Genomic DNA, 26,918 nt, shown 5'->3' with positions numbered 1-26,918 from the left:
TCACAAAGAACGGCACCTATTGGTAGATGGGTAAAAAAAAACGAGGCAGATATTGAATATCCCTTTGAGCATGGTGCAGTTATTAATTATACTTTGGATGGCGTATCCATACACCTAGTCACTACAAAGATAAAGGCATCCTTCCTCAGTTTCTGGAGAGGAAGGAAGCCGCACAGGGATTTCACTATGAGGCCAATGGGGACGGAGGATGGATCAACAACATTGTAGTTACTCCACAATACTAACCTAAATGAGAGTGAAAAGGAAACCTGTACATAAAAAAACATATTTCAAAACATGCATTTGTTTTGCAGTAAGGCACTAAAGTAAAACTGCAAAAAATGTGGCAAAGAAATTAATTTCATGTCCTGAATACAAAGCGTTATGTTTGTCAAATCCAACGCAACACATCGGAGAACCACTCTTCATATGTTCAAGCTTCATGTTATGGGTATGCTTGTCCTAGTCAAGGACTAGGGAGTTTTTTAGGATAAAAATAAACAGAATAGAGCTAAGCACAGGCAAAATCCTACAGGAAAACCTGGCTCAGTCTGCTTTCCACCAGACACTGGGAGACATTCAGCTTTCAGCAGGACAACAACATTAATCACAAGGGCAAATATACACTGGAGTTGCTTACGAAGACCACATTGAATGTTCCTGAGTAGGGCTGTGGCGGTCACGAAATTTCGTCAGTCAGTGATTGTCAAGAAAATAACTGTTGGTCTCACGGTAATTTACCATTAATTAACATAAACACATTTAGCATCTCCTGGCTTCCACATAGCCTACAAGCCATTTTAAAAAGTCTAATAAATCCATGTAATATAGCCTACACCTTCACAATAAATCCATTATTTATTTTAGACAGGTTTACTAAACAAGCATGATATGAAGAAAATGTAGTCTACTTCAGAAGAAAATAATAGCATTTGACGGAGCATGCTGCTATTCTGTGTTTAAAAGAAATAGCTCCTCCTATATGCTTAATTTAGAGTTATTAATGTAACTTTAGTTCTACAAACATTGGGCTTTTTGTTTAGATTTTTTTATTGCGTTGTAAGGCTGCATGATGAGACTAATGATGATTTGAAAAAAGTTGCTTGAAAGTCATGAGCTCTGCTTTGTTTTTTTTCCCCAGGTGGTACACTCCAATAGTCTCTCATTCACAATTTCACAAGCACTTGATAATGCCTCAAATTTTCTTAAAACATATAGGCCCATGGGCTAGCTTACATGAGGTGTGTGACTATGATTCCAAAAAGTTGCAAAAAAAGGCATTGTTTCTTATACTGGGTATCATTCACAAGTGAAAGACTAATATTGTCACCCATCAGACTATTCTTGATTTAATCTTGTCTTTACATATACTAAATAATATACAGTACCAGTCAAAAGTTGAGACACCTACTCATTCAAGGGTTTTTCTTAAATTTTTTTCATTGTAGAATAATAGTGAAGACGTCAAAACTATGAAATAACACATATGGAATCATGTAGTAACCAAAAGTGTTAAACAAATCAAAATATATTTTATATTTGAGATTCTTCAAAGTAGCCACCCTTTGCCTTGATGACAGCTTTGTACACTCTTGGCATTCTCTTAACTAGCTTCATGAGGAATGCTTTTCCAACTGTCTTGAAGGAGTTCTCACATATGCTGAGCACTTTTTGGCTGATTTTCCTTCACTCTGCTGTCCAGCTCATCCCAAACCATCTCAATTGGGTTGAGGTTGGGTGGTTCTCAGGTCATCTGATGCAGCACTCCATCACTCTCCTTCTTGGTAAAATAGCCCTGACACAGCCTGGAGGTATGTTTTGGGTCATTATCCTGTTGGAAAAATAAATTATAGTCCCGCTAAGGGCAAACCAGATGGGATGGCGTATCCCTGCAGAATGCTGTGGTAGCCATGCTGGTTAATTGTGCCTTGAATTCTAAATAAATCAGACCGTTTCGCCAGCAAAGCATCATCACACCACCACCTCCATGCTTCACGGTGAGAACCACACATGCGGAGATCATCCGTTCACCAACTCTGCGCCTCACAAAGACACAGCGGTTGGAACCAAAAATCTCAAATTTTGACTCATCCGACCAAAGGACAGATTTCCACCGGTCTAATGTCCATTGCTCGTGTTTCTTGGCCCAAGCAAGTCTCTTCTTCTTATTGGTGTCCTTTAGTAGTGGTTTCTTTGCAGCAATTTGACCATGAAGGCCTGATTTCACGCAGTCTCATCTGAACAATTGTGGTTGAGATGTGTCTGTTACTTGAACTCTGTGAAGCATTTATTTGGGCTGCAATCTGAGGTGCAGTTAACTCTAATGAACTTATCCTCTGCAGTAGAGGTAACTCTGGGTCTTCCTTTCCTGTGGTGGTCCTCATGAGAGCCAGTTTCATCATAGCGCTTGATGGTTTTTGAGACTGCTCTGGAAGAAACTTTAAAAGTTCTTGACATTTTCCGCATTGACTGACCTTCATGTCTTAATGTAATGATGGACTGTTGTTTCTCTTTGCTTATTTGAACTGTTCTTGCCATATATGGACTTGGTCTTTTACCAAATAGGGCTATCTTCTGTACACCACCCCTTCGTTGTTACCACACAACTCATTTGCTCAAATGCATTAAGAAGGAAAAATATTCGACAAATTAACTTTTAACAAGTCACACCTGTTAATTCAAACCTCATGAAGCTGGTTGAGAGAATGCCAAGAATTTACAAAGCTGTCATCAAGGCAAAGGGTAGCTACATTGAAGAATCTCAAATATAAAATATTTTGCTTTGTTTAACACTGTTTTGGTTACCATATGATTCCATATGTGTTATTTTGATTGCCTCGCCTGGTTCACCAACTACTTCTCTGATAGAGTTCAGTGTGTCAAATCGGAGGGCCTGTTGTCCGGGCCTCTGGCAGTCTCTATGGGGGTGCCACAGGGTTCAATTCTTGGGCCGACTCTTTTCTCTGTATACATCAATGATGGCGCTCTTGCTGCTGGTGAGTCTCTGATCCACTCTACGCAGACGACACCATTCTGTATACTTCTGGCCCTTCTTTGGACACTGTGTTAACTACCCTCAGACGAGCTTCAATGCCACACAACTCTCCTTCCGTGGCCTCCAACTGCTCTTAAATACAAGTAAAACTAAATGCATGCTCTTCAACCGATCGCTGCCTGCACCTGCCCACCCGTCTAGCATCACTTCTCTGGATGGTTCTGACTTAGAATATGTGGACAACTACAAATACCTAGGTGTCTGGTTAGACTGTAAACTCTCCTTCCAGACTCACATCAAACATCTCCAATCCAAAGTTAAATCTAGAATTGGCTTCCTATTTCGCAACAAAGCATCCTTCACTCATGCTGCCAAACATACCCTCGTAAAACTGACCATCCTACCGATCCTCGACTTCGGCGATGTCATTTACAAAATAGCCTCCAATACCCTACTCAATAAATTGGATGTGGTCTATCACAGTGCCATCCGTTTTGTCACCCAAGCAACATATACTACCCACCACTGCGACCTGTACGCTCTCGTTGGCTGGCCCTCGCTTCATACTCGTCGCCAAACCCACTGGCTCCAGGTCATCTACAAGACCCCGCTACGTAAAGTTCCCCCTTATCTCAGCTCACTGGTCACCATAGCAGCACCCACCTGTAGCACGCGCTCCAGCAGGTATATCTCTCTGGTCACCCCCAAAGCCAATTCCTCCTTTGGCCGCCTTTCCTTCCAGTTCTCTGCTGCCAATGACAGGAACAAACTACAAAAATCTCTAAAACTGGAAACACTTATCTCCCTCACTAGCTTTAAGCACCAGCTGTCAGAGCAGCTCACAGATTACTGCACCTGTACATAGCCCATCTATAATTTAGCCCAAACAACTACCTCTTCCCCTACAGTATTTATTTATTTATTTTGCTCCTTTGCACCCCATTATTTCTACTTTGCACTTTCTTCCACTGCAAATCTACCATTCCAGTGTTTTACTTGCTATATTGTATTTACTTCGCCACCATGGCCTTTTTTGCCTTTACCTCCCTTATCTCACCTCATTTGCTCACTTTGTATATAGACTTATTTTTCTACTATATTATTGACTGTATGTTTGTTTTACTCCATGTGTAACTCTGTGTTGTTGTATGTGTCAAACTGCTTTGCTTTATCTTGGCCAGGTCGCAATTGTAAATGAGAACTTGTTCTCAACTTTCCTACCTGGTTAAATAAAGGTGAAATATATATATTTTTTTTACATTTCTTCGTTTTGATGTCTTCTATTATTCTACAATGTAGAAAATAGTAAAATAAAGAACACCCCTTGAATGAGTAGGTGTGTCAAACTTTTGACTGATACTGTTTGTGACCATGCACCTATATTTAAACGGGGCAGCGGGGGAAAAAATACGTATCTATGCACTTAAATAGCGAATGGTTTATTTTCATGCCAGCCAGGTAGACTATACTCCTGTTGTAAAGAGACATAATGTGCTTAATATTAATAAAGTTGAGAAACAAATATAGTAGTTGTTATAGAGTGATAAATGATGCTGGCTCATCTAACCAATAGGTGGCGCAATCACCGGTCCTAGGTTGGTGACCGTTCTGTGAGCAATAGAGTTAGTTGAGTGTTGGTCTCTGTGATAGATAGTGGTGTAAATCAGTTCCTAATGAATGACAAGTAAAGATTACATCCTGTGTCCTCCAATTATATGTTGGTCTATTCAAGATACTACAGTAGGCCTAGCCTATAGAAAGCTGATGGCATCCTCCTCTTTTTATTAGCGGCCATCACTCTGTTTTCTCCTGCAATTTCATAGCCTAAAATGTTGCGCAAAATAAGCTCATGGGCTCTCATGAAGTGTTTTTTTTTTATTTGATTTTCGATTACGTTTACATTGACGTCAGAGTGATTAGAGGGACAATGGAGTGCTGAGTACCAGGCAGTTAGTAAGTTTGGTAGGCTACTAATGACCAGCATCAGAGCTTGGAGAAGCCTAATTACCGTGACTAAACGGTCATGTGGAATTTGACCGCCGGTGTGGCAGTAATACGGTCACCGCAACAGCTCTATTCCTGAGTGGCCTAGTTTTAAATTAAATTAGCTTGATGATCTATGGCTGTCTAGCAATGATCAACAACCAACTTGACAGAGCTTGAAGAATTTTGTACAATCCAGGTGTGCAAAGCTCTTAGACTTACCCAGAAAGACTCATAGCTGTAATCGCTGCCAAAGGTGATTCTAACATGTATTGACTCAGGGTTGTGAATACTTACGAAAATGTAGATATTTCATTTTTAATACAGTTGCAAAAAAAAATCGAAACATGTTTTCACTTTGTCTTTTGGGGTATTGTGTGTAGATGAGTGATTTAAAATATGTATATTTAATAAATTGAATTCAGGCTGTAACACAAATTGTGGAATAAGTCAAGGGGTAGGAGTACTTTCTGAAGGCACTAACTATATCCTGGGTATTCTAGGCTATGCTATTAGCATTCTGCGCTGCAAAATATTTGTTTTATATTTGGTGAGTGGGTAGAGCTCGCCATAGGATCTAAGTTGCGTTAGTTATCGTGGGTTATGTTAAAAAGCCTTTCCAAGGGAACGTTTCCCAGGGTAATTTAGCCACTCCAGCAAGGAGTGGAGGACTAGTGAAGTTCACCAGTCTAAGACAAGGTACTCTAAAAATCCTACTAAACTCTAGGTCTACCAGGCCCATCTCCAATTAGGAATATTGTTTATGTCTGGCCAACCCTCCTGGAGAACTACTGGGTCTGCAGGCTTTGCCTGATTCAGGTCCTGATGGACCACTGCTTATTAGTCAGATGGGTTAGAGCAGGGCTGGAACAAAAGCCAGTAGCTCCCCTGGTGAAGGGTTGGCCGCCCCTGCCTCGAACCTTTGGCTAAAATTAAAGCTATGTAGAACTAAAATCAGGATACAAACCAGCTAGTAGTAAAGAAAGATATGTAGAACTAAATCAGGATACAAACCAGCTAGTAGTAAAGATATGTCGAACTCAAATCAGGATCCAAACCAGCTAGTAGTAAAGATATGTCGAACTCAAATCAGGATCCAAACCAGCTAGTAGTAAAGATATGTAGAACTCAAATCAGGATCCAAACCAGCTAGTAGTAAAGAGGTCGAACTCAAATCAGGATCCAAACCAGCTAGTAGTAAAGAGGTCGAACTCAAATCAGGATACAAACCAGCTAGTAATAAAGATATGTAGAACTAAATCAGGAATCAAACCAGCTAGTAGTAAAGATATGTAGAACTAAATCAGGAATCAACCCAATAGTCTGAGCCTCATAACGTTGTGGTTTAATTAGAACTATGTTGGACTTATAGATAATCAAATGGTGAGAATTGTGATTTAGTACCCTGGATTTGCCGTTATTGACATAATTGGCATCTAGATCACCATTTACTATGGTTCATTCTGACCTGAGGCCACGCACCATATGCTGCTGCCCAGTTCCATCACGCTCAATATTGTGTTTAATGAGCACAGAGGTCATGCTGAACGGAAGTCCTGAACATGCAAGCCACACCAGACGGTGTGGATCATAGTGTTGGATGAACTGTCAAAATACACCTGGAAGGATGAATTACTGTTATGTCATCTGAAATACTAATTGAACTAATTGAGAACCAAATGAGCGTTGTCTTTATGTCGTAGGTTAGTTTTCCCCTAATATAGGCTATTTGAAGCTAAAAGGCTTCTTGATTTAGGTTTAGATCCTGTGGAACACTGTAACTTGTATCTTTCATCTTTTTCAGGACCGCCTTAAGCCCTTCTGTGAGTGAAAACACTGGAGCGGAAATTAAGCACCTCATTGTTTCGCCGGCCAGATATAATTACATTAACAAGTCATTCGATAACCCACTTTAATACCAAGGAAACGTCCTCGAGAGGTCCGTGATGTCATTATCACGATGAGAACGTTATGACTCCTCCCTAGCAACAGATAGTGTTCCGTTGCTAGGCTAACACATTTCCATTTGAGTTCACACAGGAGCTTCCAACTTTTTTATTTCCTGTGCTCACAAACTGGAAAACTATTAAACCATATTTATTAAATGAGTCATAATGTACACTGCGTCTATAGTTTTTGATTTTACTCTCCTAATTGTATCTCACCTCAACATTATCAGTCAACTGCATTTCATGTGGCTTGAAACAACAATGCATCAACAGCCTTTACGGTCTTTAACCGTAAAACTCTTGTGAACTTTCAAATGAGAGAAATGATATTCCTGGTAGTGCTGCTGACATCTGACATGTAGGGGCTAGTCTTTGTTATTACTGTTGATCTATAGATGTTCTCACTAGCACTCTGAGTCAGCCAGCCAGCCAGAGAGAGACAGACTGTCTCTCTGCCTGGCTGTCTCTCTGTGTGTGTGTCTCTCTCTCTCTATTTGTCTGTCTCGGACTCTCACGCGCTCTCTCTTTCCCATACATACACACTTCTAGAGCTTTTTTTCTTCATAAAATGCTCCTTCAGACTACATTAGATTGTTTTTTTTAATCTATGAATAAGTATGAAAGTGTTGCCTGTGAAAGTAGAGAAGGAGGGGAGCCGCCCTGGCTTGTCTCGACACCAGGCCTCAATTATATATTTAGTACTCCTTTTTGACCCTCCTCACCGTCTCGGCAGTACTGTTAAACTGACAGGCTATCAAACTGCTAAAGGAGGTTGATTCCCGGCGCTTGGAAGCCCATGGAAATCTCACTAATGAGCCATTGGAATCTCGTTATGATGATTTTCACTGACAAGGCAGGAAAGCCACACAGCACTGCTCCAGCCATGGCCTGCAGACTCTTTCCACCATGCATGAGGCCAACATGACCAATGGCATGGTCAGTCCCAGTAACAGTGTATTACAGATACACTATATATACAAACGTATATGTGGACACCCCTTCAAATTAGTGGATTTGTCTATTTCACCCACACTTGTTGCTGACAGGTGTATACAGCCATACAATCTCCATAGACAAACATTGGCAGTAGAATGGCCTTACTGAAGACCTCAGTGACTTTCAACGTGGCACTGTTATAGGATGCCACCTTTCCAAAAAGTCAGTTCGTGAAATTCCTGCCCTGCTAGAGCTGCCTTGGTACACTGTAAGTGCTGATATTGTGAAGTGAAAACGTCTAGGAGAAACAACAGCTCAGCCGTGATGTGGTAGGCCACACAAGTTCACAGAATTGTACAGCGAAGTGCTGAAGCACGCAGCGCATAAAAATCGAATCATCTGTCCTCGGTTGCAACACTCACTACCGAGTTCCAAACTGCCTCTGGAAGCAACGTCAGCACAATAACTGTTTGACTGGGGCTTCATGAAATGGCTGAGCATGTGCACACAAGCCTAAGATCACCATGCGCAATGCCAAACGTCGGCTGGAGTGGTGTAAAGCTCGCCACCATTGGACTCTGGAGCAGTGAAAACTCGTTCTCTGGCGTGATGAATCACGCTTCACCATCTGGCAGTCCGACGGCCGAATCTGGCGGACACCAGGAGAACACTACCTGGCTGAATGCATAGTGCCAACTGTAAAGTTTGGTGGAGGAGGAATAATGTTCTGGGGCTGTTTTTCATGGTTTGGTCTAGGCCCCTTAGTTCCAGTGAAGGGAAATCTTAACGCTACAGCATACAATGACATTCTGGACAATTCTGTGCTTCCCACTTTGTGGCAACAGTTTGGGGAAGGCTCTTTCCTGTTTCAGCATGACAAAGCCCCCGTGCACAAAGCAAGGTCCCATACAGAACTTGTTTGTCGAGATCGGTGTGGAAGAACTTGACTGGCCTGCACAGAGCCCTGACCTTAGAGCCCTGACCCCATCAAACACTTTAAAAAATATATTTTTTATTCCCAATTTCGTGGTATCCAATTGGTAGTTACAGTCTTGTCCCATCACTTCAACTCCCATACGGACTCGGGAGAGGCGAAGGTCGAGAGCCGTGCGTCCTCCGAAACCGCATTGCTTCTTGACACAACTGCGAGCCAGGCCTAATCGCCCAAAATCAGTACCCAACCTCACTAATGCTCTTGTGGCTGAATGGAAGCAAGTCCCCACAGCAATGTTCCAACATCTAATGGAAAGCCTTCCCATAAGAGTGGAGGCTGTTATAGCAACGAAGGGAGAACCAACTCTATGTTAATGCCCATGATTTTAGAATGAGATGATCGACGAGCAGGTGTCCACATACTTTTGGTCATGTAGTGTACTTCCACTATGACAGAAAGTGTTTCCTGGGTTGTAAACATTAGCCTGAGAAACAGTTAGCCTGAGGTAGAAGTATGTTATGGACTCTATGTTGGGTCGGAAACCGCTAGTGGATCGTGTTAGTTTCCTGAGTTGTGACCAGAAACATTGGTTTGTTTATCTGGGGGTCAGCAAAACATTTGAAAAGCTTTCGCTGGCGTCAATGATGGAGCAACTGGTCTAGCTGTTAGGGGATTAGAACTCGCTAATAGGAAGATATGCGTTTTTTTGGACTTCACTGTTGTATGCTATTAAGCTAAAAACCATTTGGGGTTGAAAGCACATAAAAGCACTTGGTGGGGAACCATCAGTAGATTTTCATAGGCTGTGTCCCAAAATGGCACCCCATTCCCTATATAGTGCACTACTTTTTGACCAGAGCCTATGGGCCCAAAAGTTGTACATTTTTAAATGGGTTGTCATTAAGGGACACAGCCAGTAAACAGACGATACCTCAAATGTCAGTGCATTTTATTTCTCCTTCATTTCAAAGCCATGCGCTGCAGAAAGGTTAATAGGCCAACCCCAGGAAACATGTGGAGTCTAATTGTTTTGGAGGATAGTGGATGCAGCATGCCATTTTGCTGTAAACCTCTGTTCTTTGAAAATACGTATTATACTCAGGTGGGGGATTGATGCCCTTGAAGCATGGATGTCCCAAATTTGTTTGGGTTCAAATGTAGGCTACAGTTTGTCTCCTAGTAGTGTATAGCCTAGAGATCTTGGCCAATAGAGCAATTTTTGTCATAGTATGGAGTATAGCCTACCTTTCCCTGAGAACCAACTCGGCTTCCCTCTCCAGTTAAACCCAAGATCAAGGACATTTTGCATGGCAACAACACAAGTATGTATTTTGTCAGCTTTGAGCTCATTTCTCCAGTTTGGAATGTCAGAGTGCCTTGTACTTCACCGGACCACCAAATCGGGTTCATGTTTCTCTATGTACACAATCACTGGAGCGCAGTGTAACAAGGCTTCCCTGTAGTAAAACACTGGAGCGCTGTGTAACAAGGCTTCCCTGTAGTAAAACACTGGAGCGCTGTGTAACAAGGCTTCCCTGTAGTAAAGCACTGGGGCGCAGTGTAACAAGGCTTCCCTGTAGTAAAACACTGGAGCGCTGTGTAACAAGGCTTCCCTGTAGTAAAGCACTGGAGCGCTGTGTAACAAGGCTTCCCTGTAGTAAAACACTGGAGCGCTGTGTAACAAGGCTTCCCTGTAGTAAAACACTGGAGCGCTGTGTAACAAGGCTTCCCTGTAGTAAAGCACTGGGGCGCAGTGTAACAAGGCTTCCCTGTAGTAAAACACTGGAGAGCAGTGTAACAAGGCTTCCCTGTAGTAAAACACTGGAGCGCAGTGTAACAAGGCTTCCCTGTAGTAAAACACTGGGGCGCAGTGTAACAAGGCTTCCCTGTAGTAAAACACTGGGGCGCAGTGTAACAAGGCTTCCCTGTAGTAAAACACTGGAGCGCAGTGTAACAAGGCTTCCCTGTAGTAAAACACTGGAGCGCAGTGTAACAAGGCTTCCCTGTAGTAAAACACTGGAGCGCAGTGTAACAAGGCTTCCCTGTAGTAAAACACTGGAGCGCAGTGTAACAAGGCTTCCCTGTAGTAAAACACTGGAGCGCAGTGTAACAAGGCTTCCCTGTAGTAAAACACTGGAGCGCAGTGTAACAAGGCTTCCCTGTAGTAAAACACTGGAGCGCAGTGTAACAAGGCTTCCCTGTAGTAAAACACTGGAGCGCAGTGTAAACAGGCTTGCTCTGCCCTTGACCTGCCAGTGACCCCTCACCCCTAGACCAGCACTCCAGCTCGCTGGGTGAGATTTGCAAGTGAAGGAGCAATCACAGCTGCAGCCCTAGGACACACGCAGCACTGCTGTATCCCACGAAAGGGATTTGGCCGTCTATCATAAATCCTTCCTTTATTGACGATGGGGCTAAGGGCGAGACCCGGTGTTTTTCGTGGCTTACCGCACTCTGAGGAAAAAGTGTGATTGAAACGTTGTTTACATGGACATTCACAAGCATGTTTGTCTGAATCTTATTCACCACTATAGTGGAATCAGTCTTTGACGATGGCTTTGAAGATGGTCCTGTGTGTGTGTGTGTGTGTGTGTGTGTGTGTGTGTGTGTGTGTGTGTGTGTGTGTGTGTGTGATGCTACCATGACATGGTATTTGTCTCTGTGACGTGTTTAGACTGAGAAAATGGCAGACCTCACAGGACCTCGGTTATCAGAAAGCAGTTGTCATAGCAACTGGATGTGTGGCGGTCCAAGTAGTTACTGATTCTTTACAGCAGTATGACGAGAAGGGAAGGAAAATAGCTTTTCTGGAACTGTTGATATTTTTACAATAGTGTTACAATGTGGGAGCCTCACGGCATAGGTTACAACCTTCATCAACTATGTAACAAGTCAGAACACCACGAGCAATGCCATCTGATCACACGCTGCTAATGTTGACAGAATAGGCCTATATTGTGCATGCTGTGATGCCTGCTAGCTGACTTGCTCTGACAATTCATTAGAAGCACAGTTCATTTATTCTTCGCTAAAGAGTCAAGTTTATTTTGGTTGTCAGAGTGGAAAAAATGTATGTTTACATTAAATACATCAGAGGCCCCAGCACCGAGAGAGAGAGAGAGAGGGCAAATTCCTTATTTTACTGGGGGAGGAAGGATTCACCCACTGGCTAGTATTCCATACAGCTCAGGTGTGTGTACATACACAGTGATAGATTCTGTTACTGGTAGTATTCCATACAGCTCAGGTGTGTGTACATACACAGTGATAGATTCTGTTACTGGTAGTATTCCATACAGCTCAGGTGTGTGTACATACACAGTGATAGATTCTGTTACTGGTAGTATTCCATACAGCTCAGGTGTGTGTACATACACAGTGATAGATTCTGTTACTGGTAGTATTCCATACAGCTCAGGTGTGTGTACATACATAGTGATAGATTCTGTTACTTGCTTCACTGATGCACAAACCACTTGGAAGCTGAACATTAGGAAATTGATTTAACATGAAACGTAATGGTACACTGAAACTCTTATCCTTGTCATAGAATAAAAACAATTCCCAAATGGAACTTGGGTAGAAAAAGAGTGATGGTGAATAATGTATCCTTTTCATCTTGCAGAAGCGACGGAGGCGCATCGACAGGAGTATGATCGGGGAGCCCACTAATTTTGTCCACACGTCCCACGTGGGATCGGGAGACATCTTCAGTGGCATGAATTCGGTAAGAGGAAGCAATGCATAATGGGAATGTGATGGGATGTCAATCATTAGCCACCAAGATGGGATAAGTATAGACCTATACATTTATTATTTAAAGACTATTAATTAGGATTTAAAGACACTACGATGATTTAAAAACGATTCATTTATATACTATTCATTATGATTTTGACTACATTATGATTTAAAAGACTATTCATTATTCATCATTATTAAAGACTATTCATTACTATTATGACCCATCTATGGAAAGATGAGACTCTCACGAATGGTGTTCTCCATTGTGCTGTACACAAGTGTCTTGGGACTCGTCTGAAGTCGGTACAGCCGATGTGCCAACTTCGGTCTGTAGCGTCCGAGAAGTTTGGGCTACACACTAATATGACCCCTCTGGAAAGGTGGAACTGTTGAACACATGTCGGTTGTTTTGCTCTAGGACACCTACAGGCCTCACGACTCATCTGCAGGTCCCCCGGTACCAGATGAAAAAATGTATGCAAGTACAGTGCATTCAGAAAGTATTCAGACCCCTGGACCTTTTCCACATTGTTTTTTTCCCCCTTATCAATCTACACAAAATACCCAATAATGACAAAGCAAAAACAAGTTTTTAGAAATGTTTGCAAATTTATAAAAATAAAAAAAAACATCACATTTACTTAAGTATTCAGACCCTTTTTGAAGCACCTTTGGCAGCGATTACAGCCTAGAGTCTTCTTGGGTATGGTGCTGCAACCTTGGCACACTTGTATTTGGGGAGTTTCTCCCATTCTTCTCTGTAGATCCTCTCAAGCTCTGTCAGGTTGGAAGGGAAGAGTTGCTGCACAGCTATTTTCAGGTCGCTCCAGAGATGTTCGATCAGGTTCAAGTCCGGGCTCTGGCTGGGCCACTCAAAGACATTCGGAGACTTGTCCCGAAGCCATTCCTACGTTGTCTTTGCTGTGTGCTTAGGGTTGTTGTCCTGTTGGAAGGTGAACCTTTGCCCCAGTCTGAGGTCCTGAGTGCTCTGGAGCAGGTTTTCATCAAGGATCTCTCTGTACTTTGCTCTGTTCATCTTTCAAACGATCCTGACGATTCAGTCCCTGCCACTGAAAAATATCCCCACAGCATGAAGCTGCCACCAGCATGTTTCACGGTAGGGATGGTGCCAGGTTTCCTCCAGACGTGACATTTGGCATTCAGGCCAGAGATTTCAATCTTGGTTTCATCAGACCAGAGAATCTTGTTTCTCATGGTCTGAGAGTCCTTTAGGTTCCTTTTGGCAAACTCCAGGCAGGCTGTCATGTGCCTTTTATTAAGGAGTGGCTTCCATCTGGCCGCTCTACCATAAAGGCCTGATTGGTGGAGTGCTGCAGAGATGGGAGAATCTTCCAGAAGGACAACCATCTCCACAGAGGAACTCTGGAGGTCTGTCAGAGTGACCATCAGGTTCGTGGTCACCTCCCTGACCCAAGGTCCGGGCAGCCAGCTCTAGGAAGAGTATTGGTGGTTCCAAACTTCTTCCATTTAAGAATGATGGAGGCCCCTGTGTTCTTGGGGACCTTCAATGCTGCAGACATTTTTTTGGTACCCTTCCCCAGATCTGTTCCTTGACACAATCCTGTCTCAGAGCTCTACGGACAGTTCCCTCAACCTCATGGTTTGGTGGTGTGCCTTTCCAAATCATGTCCAATCAAGTGAATTTACCACAGGTGGACACCAATCAAGTTGTAGAAACATCTCAAGGATGATCAATGGAAACAGGATCCACCTGAGCTCAATTTCAAGTCTCAGGAAAGGGTATGAATACTTGATGTGTACTAAACTGAGGGTCGGGATGTGGGAGTGAAGCAGCTGGGCGGGGGGGTGGAATGATGTTCAAAGATAAAACAAAAAAATGTACGTCAAAATAAACAAAACAAAAAATATGTTTAACTGAAGCTAAAAAGGAACGTTGTTACATCTAATGCTTTTTTGCCTGAGGCTGATGCCAAGCAAGCGCTTGTACGCACACACACATACACATGTAAATAGTGCCACACATACACACAAACTGGAGGTTGGGAGCTTGGGCCGCTGGCTGAGAGGTCGCTGGTTCGGGTCCCCGATTCGACTGGGTGGGGGAACTGTCCTTGTGCCCTTTGGCGGTGTACTTGACCCTGGTTGGTCCTGTGGGTCGCACTGGATGGGAGTGTCTGCTAGATGACTGAATGTAATGTAAATGTTCGGGTTAGCAGGTTAATGAATAAATGTGGGTATTGCTTCAATAGGGTTAGCAGGTTAATAGATTAATGTGGGTATTTCTTCAATAGGGTTAGCAGGTTAATAGATTCATGTGGGTATTGCTTCAATAGGGTTAGCAGGTTAATAGATTAATGTGGGTATTGCTTCAATAGGGTTAGCAGGTTAATAGATTAATGTGGGTATTGCTTCAATAGGGTAAGCAGGTTAATAGATTAATGTGGGTATTGCTTCAATAGGGTTAGCAGGTTAATAGATTAATGTGGGTATTGCTTCAATAGGGTTAGCAGGTTAATAGATTAATGTGGGTATTGCTTCAATAGGGTTAGCAGGTTAATAGATTAATGTGGGTATTGCTTCAATAGGGTTAGCAGTTGTCCATCATCTTGTCTTTAACATACTGTTTATTTCCTCCACAGGTGAACTCCATTCAGAACCAAATGCAGTCAAAGGGTGGATACGGCGGAGAGGCCATGCCTGTGAATGTGCAGCTGCAACTGGTGGACACAAAAGCAGGATAACATGGAGGGGCTGCTTCACGGTAAGAGCTCAGAGACTGTAACATTGACTCTGCTTTGAATAGCTGAAGGAGATCAATGATAAACATTAAAACAATATATTTTTGTCTTATTTAAAATTAAATTGTCATATTTGGCCTAAATGAATGTCGATGTTTGTCATGTACTCTGGTAATGCGCCATGTATGGGAGATGTGGCCTGTATTTTAGGAATACGTCTTGAAAGACGGTCATTTAACTGAAGACTGTTTGGTTTCAGACAGTTGTTTAAACCTTGCCTGTTTGTCTTCCCTCTAGGTTCCTTCATGTTGTTTTTCATCCTGGTCTCCATCATGTCTGCCTTCAATGACTGCTTCCGTCATCCTCCCTCCCCCATATTGGACTAGGGGATGATGTTCGCCTCCTCCCGTCCTTCCGCTCTGTCTGTCCTCCTTTGCTCCTCCCAATGAGCCCACTATCGACCCCCCCACCCCCCACCCAACCCCCCCAGCCCTCTCAACTCTCCTCGCGCCACAAATACATAGACAGTTTTTGTCACTCCATTGGAATGAGGCTGCTCCCCCTCTGCCTGTCTGTCTGTCCATCCGCCCACCTCCCACGGAGGACGACAGTCTGTCTGTCCATCCGCCCACCTCCCACGGAGGACGACAGTCAAAAGGACAGCAGCGCTTCAGTTTTAGTGTACCTCACCCTTCCAACTTAAGCCAGACGCAAAAAGCATGATCCTCATCTCTGCAAGTTCAAAGTGTAAAACACTTCTTCTCTTCCATCATTATTTTTTGATGTGAGAGTTTATTTTGGGGGAGGGCTGTGGGGTTTTGTCAATTCAGTGTTTAAAGGTCTGGAACCTACAAGTACAAAATGTAGATTTTTGTTTTATTTTTATTATTAACATATTTCTTTATATGTATACAGTCGGGGGGGAGAAAGTATTTGATCCCCTGCTGATTTTGTACGTTTGGCCACTTACAAAGAAATGATCAGTCTATAATTTTAATAGTAGGTTTATTTGAACAGTGAGAGACAGAATAACATAAAAAAAATCCTGAAAAACGCATGTCAAAAATGTTATAAATTGATTTGCATTTTAATGAAGGAAATAAGTATTTGACCCCTCTGCAAAACATGACTTAGTACTTGGTGGCAAAACCCTTGTTGGCAATCACAGAGGTCAGACGTTGCTTGTAGTTGGCCACCAGGTTTGCACACATCTCAGGAGATATTTTGTCCCACTCTTTGCAAATCTTCTCCAAGTCATTAAGGTTTCGAGGCTGACGTTTGGCAACTCGAACCTTCAGCTCCCTCCACAGATTTTCTATGGGATTAAGATCTGGAGACTGGCTAGGCCACTCCCAGGACCTTAATGTGCTTCTTCTTGAGCCACTCCTTTGTTGCCTTGGCTGTGTGTTTTGGGTCATTGTCATGCTGGAATACCCATCCACGACCCATTTTCAATGCCCTGGCTGAGGGAAGGAGGTTCTCACCCAAGATTTGACGGTACATGGCCCCGTCCATCGTCCCTTTTGATGCGGTGAAGTTGTCCTGTCCCCTTAGCAGAAAAACACCCCCAAAGCATAATGTTTCCACCTCCATGTTTGACGGTGGAGATGGTGTTCTTGGGGTCATAGGCAGCATTCCTCCTCCTCCAAACACGGCGAGTTGAGTTGATGTCAAAGAGCTCCATTTTGGTCTCATCTGACCACAACACTTTCACCAGTTGTCCTCTGAGTCATTCAGATGTTCATTGGCAAACTTCAGACGGGCATGTATATGTATTCTTGAGCCGGGCGACCTTGCGGGCGCTGCAGGATTTCAGTCCTTCACGGCGTAGTGTGTTACCAATTGTTTTCTTGGTGACTATGGTCCCAGCTGCCTTGAGATCATTGACAAGATCCTCCTGTGTAGTTCTGGGCTGGTTCCTCACTGTTCTCATGATCATTGCAACTCCACGAGGTGAGATCTTGCATGGAGCCCAATGCCGAGGGATATTGACAGTTCTTTTGTGTTTCTTCCATTTGCGAATAATTGCACCAAATGTTGTCACCTTCCTCACCAAGCTGCTTGGCGATGGTCTTGTAGCCCATTCCAGCCTTGTGTAGGTCTACAATCTTGTCCCTGACATTCTTGGAGAGCTCTTTGGTCTTGGCCATGGTGGAGAGTTTGGAATCTGATTGATTGATTGCTTCTGTGGACAGGTCTTTTTTACAGGTAACAAGCTGCGGTTAGGAGCACTCCCTTTGAGTGTGCTCCTAATCTCAGCTCGTTACCTGTATAAAAGACACCTGGGAGCCAGAAATCTTTCTGATTGAGAGGGGGTCAAATACTTATTTCCCTCATTAAAATGCAAATCAATTTATAACATTTGACATGCGTTTTTCTGTATATTTGTGTTGTTATTCTGTCTCTCACTGTTCAAATAAACCTACCATTAAAATGATAGACTTATCCATTCTTTGTCAGTGGGCAAATGTACAAAATCAGCAGGGGATCAAATACTTTTTCCCCCCACTGTATGTGTGTATATATATATATATATATGTGTCTGGTTTGGCGGTCAGAATGGTGGGTGACCACCTTTGTGAGAAGTGGCTTGCTATGGCCCTTTGGTGCCAAAATGTCTGTAGCGCATATGGAATGATATTTTTTTCTGCTGACAAGAAGTAATTTTTTTTGTTGTTGGCTTTTGACTGGCTCAAGTGAATTCCACTCCAATAGGAAATGTGATTGTTACTTCGCTGTTGTTTACGTCGTTCCAGTTCCCATTCCTTGTCTTTATTTTCATGATAATTGTTCAATAGAACAGTAACTGATGTTGAAATGGCATGAACTGGCATTTCACTCGACATTCTACTGTAAATGTTTTGGTAAACTTGATTTCAATAAGCCTGGGCTATATGAGTATATGCTGTGCAGTAAAATGACCTTTAGCTATGTGGTACAATGCTGGCTACTGGTGGTGTAGCGCTGGCTACTGGTGGTGTAGCGCTGGCTACTGGTGGTACAGCGCTGGCTACTGGTGGTACAGCGCTGGCTACTGGTGGTACAGCGCTGGCTACTGGTGGTACAGCGCTGGCTACTGGTGGTACAGCGCTGGCTACTGGTGGTACAGCGCTGGCTACTGGTGGTACAGCGCTGGCTACTGGTGGTACAGCGCTGGCTACTGGTGGTGTAGCGCTGGCTACTGGTGGTACAGGGCTGGCTACTGGTGGTACAGGGCTGGCTACTGGTGGTACAGGGCTGGCTACTGGTGGTACAGGGCTGGCTACTGGTGGTACAGGGCTGGCTACTGGTGGTGTAGCGCTGGCTACTGGTGGTGCAGCGCTGGCTACTGGTGGTTAAGGACTGGGTACTGGTGTGGGTAACAGAATCTATAAAGCATTCGATGTTGCGATCTGGCAGCGAGGCGACCCCAAACTCCAAGTTGTCTGTAAAAGCTTGACCACGTGGCTGAGTTCATGAACTCATGCACATTCTAAGAGTAAAGAATAACTTATCAAAGCGAATGTTATCTTTTGTCTATGAAATGACTTGGGGTCATTGAAGATGCCTAGACAACTCCAATGTTTTGTGCAAAACCAACGACAGTATGATTACCATTGACACACAGGTTAACATCCTACTGTTTAGCTCCAAGACATTTTGTTCAGGTTCAGAGGCATATTTTCCATTATTTTAAACATGATGTGTGTATGATATTGTGCTGGTGTAGCCTCTATGGTTTGGGGTAGTATATGGTGTAGTCTAATATAGGGTGTAGTCTATGGGTTGGGGTAGGATAGGGAGTAGTCTATGGTTTGGGGTAGGATATATGGTGTAGTCTATGGGTTAGGGTAGTATAGGGTGTAGTCTATGGGTTAGGGTAGTATAGGGTGTAGTCTATGGGTTAGGGTAGTATAGGGTGTAGTCTATGGGTTGGCGGTAGGATAGGGTGTAGTCTATGGGTTAGGGTAGAATAAGGTGTAGTCTATGGTTTGGGGTAGGATATATGGTGTAGTCTATGCGTTAGGGTAGTATAGGGTGTAGTCTATGGTTTGGGGTAGGATATATGGTGTAGTCTCTATGGTTTTGGGTAGGATAGGGTGTAGTCTGTGGGTTAGGGTAGGCTAGGGTGTAGTCTCTATGGGTTAGGGTAGGCTAGGGTGTAGTCTGTATGGGTTAGGGTAGGCTAGGGTGTAGTCTGTGGGTTAGGGTAGGCCAGGGTGTAGTCTCTATGGGTTAGGGTAGGATAGGGTGTAGTCTATGGGTTAGGGTGGTATAGGGTGTAGTCTATGGGTTAGGGTGGTATAGGGTGTAGTCTCTATGGGTTAGGGTAGGCTAGGGTGTAGTCTCTATGGGTTAGGGTAGGCTAGGGTGTAGTCTGTATGGGTTAGGGTAGGCTAGGGTGTAGTCTGTATGGGTTAGCGTAGGATAGGGTGTAATCTCTATGGGTTAGGGTAGGATAGGGTGTAGTCTGTATGGGTTAGCGTAGGATAGGGTGTAGTCTGTATGGGTTAGGGTAGGCTGGGGTGTAGTTTATGGATTAGGGTAGGATATTTTAAGAATGTTAATAGACTGTAGAAAATATTTGAAAAATTGAAAATGAAGTCTTCAAAATGTCCTTTAATTAATCAAATTAATCATTTGTTTTCAGTTGATACATCTTGATGCCTCTGTCATGGTTGAAAATGTAAATAATGAAATAGGGGTTTGGTTCACTTATGAGGATTAAAACTAATACCAGTATTGATGAGGAAAGAAGAGTCACTGACCTCGAACCCATCTGATAAAAATATCACACTGATTGTTGTTGGTCCTTCCCTCAAGTGCTTTGTTTGTATATACCGTATCCCTTGTGTGCCACAACCTGAGCTATTCTAATTTATTGTTTGTCTTTTGTTACTTTTTTGTACTCTAGTTTCTTTCAGATTGATTGGTATGTTCAGCCCCCCCAAAAAATTCACCATATGATAAATAATTGTGGTAATATTTATTCACCATTATTAGAAATGTACTGGACTTGGGAGGGGGGGGGGGGGAAGAAAAGCTTTCCCAAATACTAAGTCTAAATGAGAATGTCATACAATGTTTTGTGACAACTGAAAAGCACAAGAGTGTGAGTGTGTGTGTGTGTGTGTGTGTGTGTGTGTGTGTGTGTGTGTGTGGAACGATATGAAGTTTGCAATACAATGAGAGTGTCGGCCAAAGTGGTATTGACCAGGGTACGTCAGCATGAATCTACTCTCAGCCAATGCTCACCACAAATGAATTTCAACATCAGGGAATTCACTCTGCTCGTAATGTTAATTTTTTTTTTTTTTTTACATATCTGATGTTTGTTTTGTGTGTGTGTACACTTCCATCCCTCATGAATTGACATCCAGTGTTGGCTTGTAGATTACCAAATGTCTTCGGTTGAAATAAATATTTTTTTTCCATGTTATGTGACCCTGTCTTTGTGGAATCATTTGAATAGAACAAGAGCACTATTGGCGGTGGTCGAAAGTAGTGCACTATATAGTGATTAGGGTGCCAATTGGAATGTATCCAGTCCCACCAGAAACTGTTGTTACACATAGTTAACACTTTTTAGGAAAATGCCATAGACAACATACAGTTGATTTTAACTATAATATATTAACCATGATGGTTACCAGTATGCATTTTAATACATATGACTAGTGGGTACAGTACATTTTGAAGTAAATGCCATCACAGCTTTAAAGAGGAATTGGTGTGTGTCCCAAATGGCATCCTATTCCCTATATATAGTGTACTACCTTTTACCAGGAGCCATAGTGCTCTGCTCAAAAGTATTGCACTATAAAGGGGAGGGTGCCATTTGGGATTCATCCTTAATATACAATGTAGATGTCAGTGTGGTGTGGTGTTGTGGTCATGTGTACTGACTTGAATGTGAAAAAGGACATTGTGTACTCCAGATTCCATCATAATCCATCCATGGAGCCTACCATGTGGTGACTGTGAGTGGGCATAATCCCTGTGAATTCCCCCTCTGTTGAGAAGATTATGAGCTCCAAGCCTAAGGTTAGTTAGATAATACAAATGTTTCAGGAAACTCACTTGAAGCAAGTGACATTGCTCAGAATTGCAGAAACAAGATGGCCGATCATTGTTTGGAATTTGAAAAGATGGATAAGTTTTTGTGAAAAATCACAAAAACATAAACACAACATGCAACAATTTCTAAGATTTTTACGAGTTACAGTTCATATAAGGAAATCAGTTAATTGAAATAAATTAATTAGGCCCTAATCTATGGATTTCACATGACTGGGTATACAGATATGCATCTGTTGGTCACAGATACTGTTTAAAAAATATATAAAACATTTGGGGTGTGGATCAGAAAACCAGTCAGTATCTGGTGTGACTACCATTTAATGTTGTGGTCCACCAGCCACTGTGGAACGTAGATTCAAAATATATATCAACCACTTTTTTTTCACAAACTAAATATTTTTGGGGACATAATTACATAAAAAAAACTAATGGTTTGTAATGTTTCTAAAGCAAATTTATTTGTAAGAAGTAATGTATATTGTTAAATTTTATTTCATATTTTTGTGACCTGAGTCTTTTAATCAAAATATCAGACATTTTCTCACGTTTCCGTGGTAACGGGCCACTCTAGTCTGTGTGTGTGTGAGAGTTGGGATCTTCGCTTCACAATCAGTTGAAGCAGCAGACTCAAACTAAAGTTGAAAAACAACCAAGTTTGTGAACAAAAAAAATGTAAATAGCCAAGATACACGAGGACAAAGTGGCACTTTGTAGACTTTTGAGTAAATTACACCAACGTTTATGCCTGTGCACAGCGCCTCCAAAAATGAATCTATCAGCAATTCAGTCCTTGCGCACACCTCCGCTGCCATGCAGTGTTTCTGCGAGAGGGGGGATATAAGATGCCTATTAGCAGCTATGAAACAAATCAGCAGAATGACTTTGAAACAGCTTCTGCAATCCTAACTCAAACATGTGCTCATACTTGATTTTTGACTTTTTATTCGCTAATGTAATGCTCTCACCGTAGAGCCCTGCAAATTGACCACCCGCCGGTGAAATATACATTCATATCCGCCAATACCTAAATCTACCCGCAGGCGGCGGGTGTTCATTTTATGCCCTGCTACCATTTGACTCATGCAGAGCAACACATCTCACATCTCCTTCGCATAGAGTTGATCAGGCTGTTGATTGTGCCTTTAAGAAAAAAGATTGCAGTCAGAGTGCAGTATGACTACAGCATGCTGCAAATTAAGGGCGGAACTTTGGTTTTAGACTTTAAAAACAAAATGTAAGTCTGATGAACACTCCAAACAGTCTACGCGACCACTCGCAGGCGTCAGCATGGTTCGAAAGCACACCTTTGTTGCCTTGTTTTGCATCACATTTCAATGATAAAACTGGCAGGGACAAAAATGCAATTTCAAAATGTGTTCGGGACGCCCCGGCTGCAAATACTGCATCCAAAATAACACTTTTTTTACTGCAGTAAATTTGCAGTGTAACTGCAGTTATTATTTTTCTTTTTTTCTTTAACTTGGCAAGTCAGTTAAGAACAAATTCTTATTTACAATGATGGCCAAACCCGGACGACGCTGGGCCAATTGGCCCTATGGGACTCACAGTCACGGCCGGATTTGATACAGCCTGGATTCGAACCAGGGACTGTAGTGTCGCTTCTTGCACTGAGATGCAGTGCCTTAGACCAGTTAGAGTGCAGTATACCTGCAGTTCAACTGCAGCACATTGTAGTTGTTGTGTAATTACTGCGTCCAAAATACTACAGTCGACTGCAGTTACTGCACCTTTACTGCAGTTTCAAAACTGCAATCTTTTTTTGTAAGGGTGGCCTGTGGAATGCTGTCCCACTTCTCTTCAATGGCTGTGCAAAGGAGAGCAATTGCCCACAGAAGTCGGTTACGACGAGGGCGAATTGCAGTCATGTCTAGACCCTGATGTGGACGACGAGCATGCAGATGAGCTTCCCTAAGACAGTTTCTGACAGTTTGTGCAGAAATTATTTGGTTGTGCAAACCCACAGTTTCATCAGCTGTCCAGGTGGCTAGTCTTAGACAATCCCGCAAGTGAAGAAGCCGGATGTGGAGGCTGGCGTGGCTACACATGGTCTGTGGTTGTGAGGCCAGTTGGACGTACTGACATATTCTCTAAAATGACATTGGAGGTGGCTTATGGTAGAGAAATTAACATTCAATTATCTGGCAACAGCTCTGGTGGACATTCCTGAGTCAGCATGCGAATTGCATGCTCTCTCAAAACTTGAGACATTTGTGGCATTGTGTTGTGAGACATAACTGCTAATTTTAGAGTGGCCTTTTATTGTCCCCAGCATAAGGTGCACCTGTGTAATTATCATTCTGTTTAATCAGCTTCTTGATATGCCACAACTGTCAGGTGGAAGGATTATTTTGCTAAATGAGAAATACATCCCTAACAGAGATGTAAACAAATGTGTGCATGAAAGTTCCGAGAAAGAAGCTTTTTGTGTGTATGGAATGGAACATTTCTGGGATCTTTTATTTCAGCTCATGAAACATGGGACCAACACATTACATGTTGTGTATTTATTTTTGTTCATTGTATTGCCAGCAGCATACTACCCTGCATTCCACTGCTGGCTTGCCTCTGAAGCTAAGTTGGGTTGGTCCTGGTCAATCCCTGGATGGAAGACCAGATGCTGCTGGAAGTGGTGTTGGAGGGCCAGTAGGCGACACTCTTTCCTCTGGTCTAAAAAACATGGCACTGATTGGGGACATTGTCCTGTGTATGGTGCTGTCTTTCGGATGGGACGCTAAAACGGGTGTCCTGACTCTCTGTGGTCACTAAAGATCCCATGGCACTTATTGTAGGGGTGTTAACCCCGGTGTCCAAGCTAAATTCCCAATCTGGCCCTCATACCGTCATGGCCACCTAATCATCCCCAGCTTCCAATTAACTAATTCATCCCCCTCCTCTCCCCTGTAACGATTCCACAGGTTGTTGCTGTAAATGAGAATGTGTTCTCAGTCAACTTACTGGGTAAAATAAAAATCTATGATTAGAGAGCCTATCTGTGGTTAAATCACTCAGGAGAAGAAAAAAACAAACATTAAGTTGTATTTTGTGTGGAGCATCCCTTTAAATTGCATATCCAAAGGGAAATCCAATGGTGTATCAGTGTCTTCTGGTAGGCTTGTGGGAGCATTGGTGGCTCCGGTGAGAAGGACGTGTCAAACTATCACAGCGGCTGCCTGCCGTTGCTAGGCAACGTGGTGGCCAATGATGCAGGTTTTTTCACCATTGACGCTTTCCTAAATGACTGAGACTTGCCTTCCCCACGCTGTCATTCCACTTGAATGAATGGAATTGGAAAACCACAGTATTGTCGTGACTGTGGTCATTGATAAGCATAGGGGAATTTGTAGTATTCACCTACAAACAGTATTCACCTTCAAACCCTGTCGGGATCGTAATGAAGTCAATGTACCATGAAATAGGAAATCTGACTGGTGTCTCCTTCACTTGTGTATTTGTTTCGACACCCTTGCCATGTGGCTTTCGTCATTGAGCACTACTGCCAGGAACCAGTTCTACTGTGGTCAGAAACATAGACAAAGCTTCCTGAACGGGTTGCCTCGCATGTAGAGAGGGAAGTAGTCGAGCTCACGCCAATCAAAAAAAGTTGGCCAAAGTTCTATTGTTTCAGTCAGAGTTAATGGTTCAAACCCCATAAAAGATGGCACTGGGGCAAAGAAACTGTATTTTACTGAAACCAATATTTCCTCTGTTCTCCTTTAATGAGATTTCACTGAGCTGGCTACTGCCCTATGCCTCATATGTCACATTCAGACGATTATGCTAGCTACCACTGGTGTTCAACTGCCAAGCAGAACCCTTATTTTATTTTCTTCTCTTCTGCAGCAATGAATCTGCCATCTGCTAGGTTAGCCATCACTTAGACTCATTTTTCAAAGAGCCTTCAAGTTTTTAAGTGAAGTGTACGTAGCGAGCTTTGTTCAATTACTGTGGCCCATCTGGAGCCCCTGAAACACGTCTGGATTTCAGTTCCACAACATCAGCCTATAAAGCAATATCACTTATTTTATGCAACAGGAGCATAGTATGGTACAGTACAGAGTCTAGTGCAGCATTGGATTATTACATTAGATCATGTTTTCCACAACATCATGCCCAGATAAGGTGTAAGCACAGAAAGGTTTTAGTTGCTTGATATGTAGGGAATATGTCCTCCCCTAGGCCGGGGGTTTACTACGGCGGATAGTTCGCTATGACATAAATTCTTTGAAACCTTGGCAAATATTGACTCTAAAAGAGGTCGGCCTAAGACAGCTGCGTATATAACAAACCTACTGCAATGGCAAAACTAGGAATAGCTCTTAACTTTCAGCTGCCCAGTAAACACACAGAGCTAGGTATTAACCTTGTTCTCGTAACCATGTGCTACAAGTTAAGCACCTTGTAGGGTCACTTGCAGACTTCACATGTAAAACTTCCTGCATGAAAGAGATACAGCCTTCATACAATGTTTTGAATGATGTATCTTTTCGAAGTCCTATCGAAAGGTCCTCTCCCCTGTAACTATTCCCCAGGTCGTTGCTGTAAATGAGAATGTGTTCTCAGTCACTTTACCTGGTAACAAAAAAATAAATCATCTTCAAAGAACTCAAAGTTCTCTAGCAGCTTGTGGTGACCTAATCATTTACATTTTTCTCCAGATTTGTTATTGTTTTTCAGGACTTAGTTCTATTCTAAGAATGTCTTTGTTAACCAACCAATGCCATTCCGTGGAGTTGCTATTGAACCCTTCTGAAGCACTTCTCATCCCAAGTTGTCTTATCAATGTGAGTTAGGCTACCTCATAGAAACACACCAGTGAGTCCGATTGGAACAGATCAAAAAAGCAACGCTCAATTCAGTCAAAGCCGCATTGCAGTTTGGGGTACTGTAAAAAAAGATAAAAATAAAAAAGATACAGTTGAAGTCGGAAGTTTACATACACCTTAGCCAAATACATTTAAACTCAGTTTTCCACAATTCCTGACATTTAATCTTAGTAAAAATTCCCTGTCTTAGGTCAGTTCGGATCACCACTTTATTTTAAGAATATAAAATGTCAGAATAATTGTAGAGAGAATGATTTATTTCAGCTTTTATTTCTTTAATCACATTCCCAGTGGGTCAGAAGTTTACATACACCCAATTAGTATTTGGTAGCGTTGCCTATAAATTGTTTAACGTTTCAGGTAGCCTTCCACAAGCTTCCCACAATAAGTTGGGTGAATTTTGGCCCATTCCTCCTGACAGAGCTGGTGTAACTATGTCAGGTTTGTAGGCCTCCTTGCTCGCACACGCTTTTTCAGTTCTGCCCATACATTTTCTATAGGATTGAGGTCAGGGCTTTGTGATGGCCACTCCAATACCTTGACTTTGATGTCCTTAAGCCATTTTGCCACAACTTTGGAAGTATGCTTGGGGTCATTGTCCATTTGGAAGACCCATTTGCGACCAAGCTTTAACTTCCTGACTGATGTCTTGAGATGTTGCTTCAATATATCCACATCATTTTCCATCCTCAAGATGTCATTTATTTTGTGAAGTGCACTAGTCCCTCCTGCAGCAAAGCACCCCCACAACAT

General features: G+C 42.7%; 1 protein-coding gene across 1 annotated transcript in view; it reads left to right on the top strand.

Moving 5' to 3' along the window:
• The window catches only part of cdc42se2 (CDC42 small effector 2), an 82,894-nt gene extending 62,214 nt beyond the window's left edge, over nt 1-20,680 (top strand). Inside the window, exons 3-5 of the mRNA XM_014145375.3 lie at nt 12,423-12,524; nt 15,163-15,284; nt 15,559-20,680. Coding sequence (XP_014000850.1) covers nt 12,423-12,524; nt 15,163-15,264 — 204 coding nt within the window. The 3' untranslated portion in view covers nt 15,265-15,284; nt 15,559-20,680. The remainder of the gene's footprint in view (nt 1-12,422; nt 12,525-15,162; nt 15,285-15,558) is intronic.
• The last annotated feature ends 6,238 nt before the right edge of the window (nt 20,681-26,918 follow it).

The sequence above is a fragment of the Salmo salar genome, chromosome 01 (assembly GCF_965601325.2).
Source record: "Salmo salar chromosome 01, fSalSal1, whole genome shotgun sequence".
Taxonomy (NCBI): domain Eukaryota; kingdom Metazoa; phylum Chordata; class Actinopteri; order Salmoniformes; family Salmonidae; genus Salmo; species Salmo salar.
This window is presented reverse-complemented; position numbering and strand designations above follow the sequence as displayed.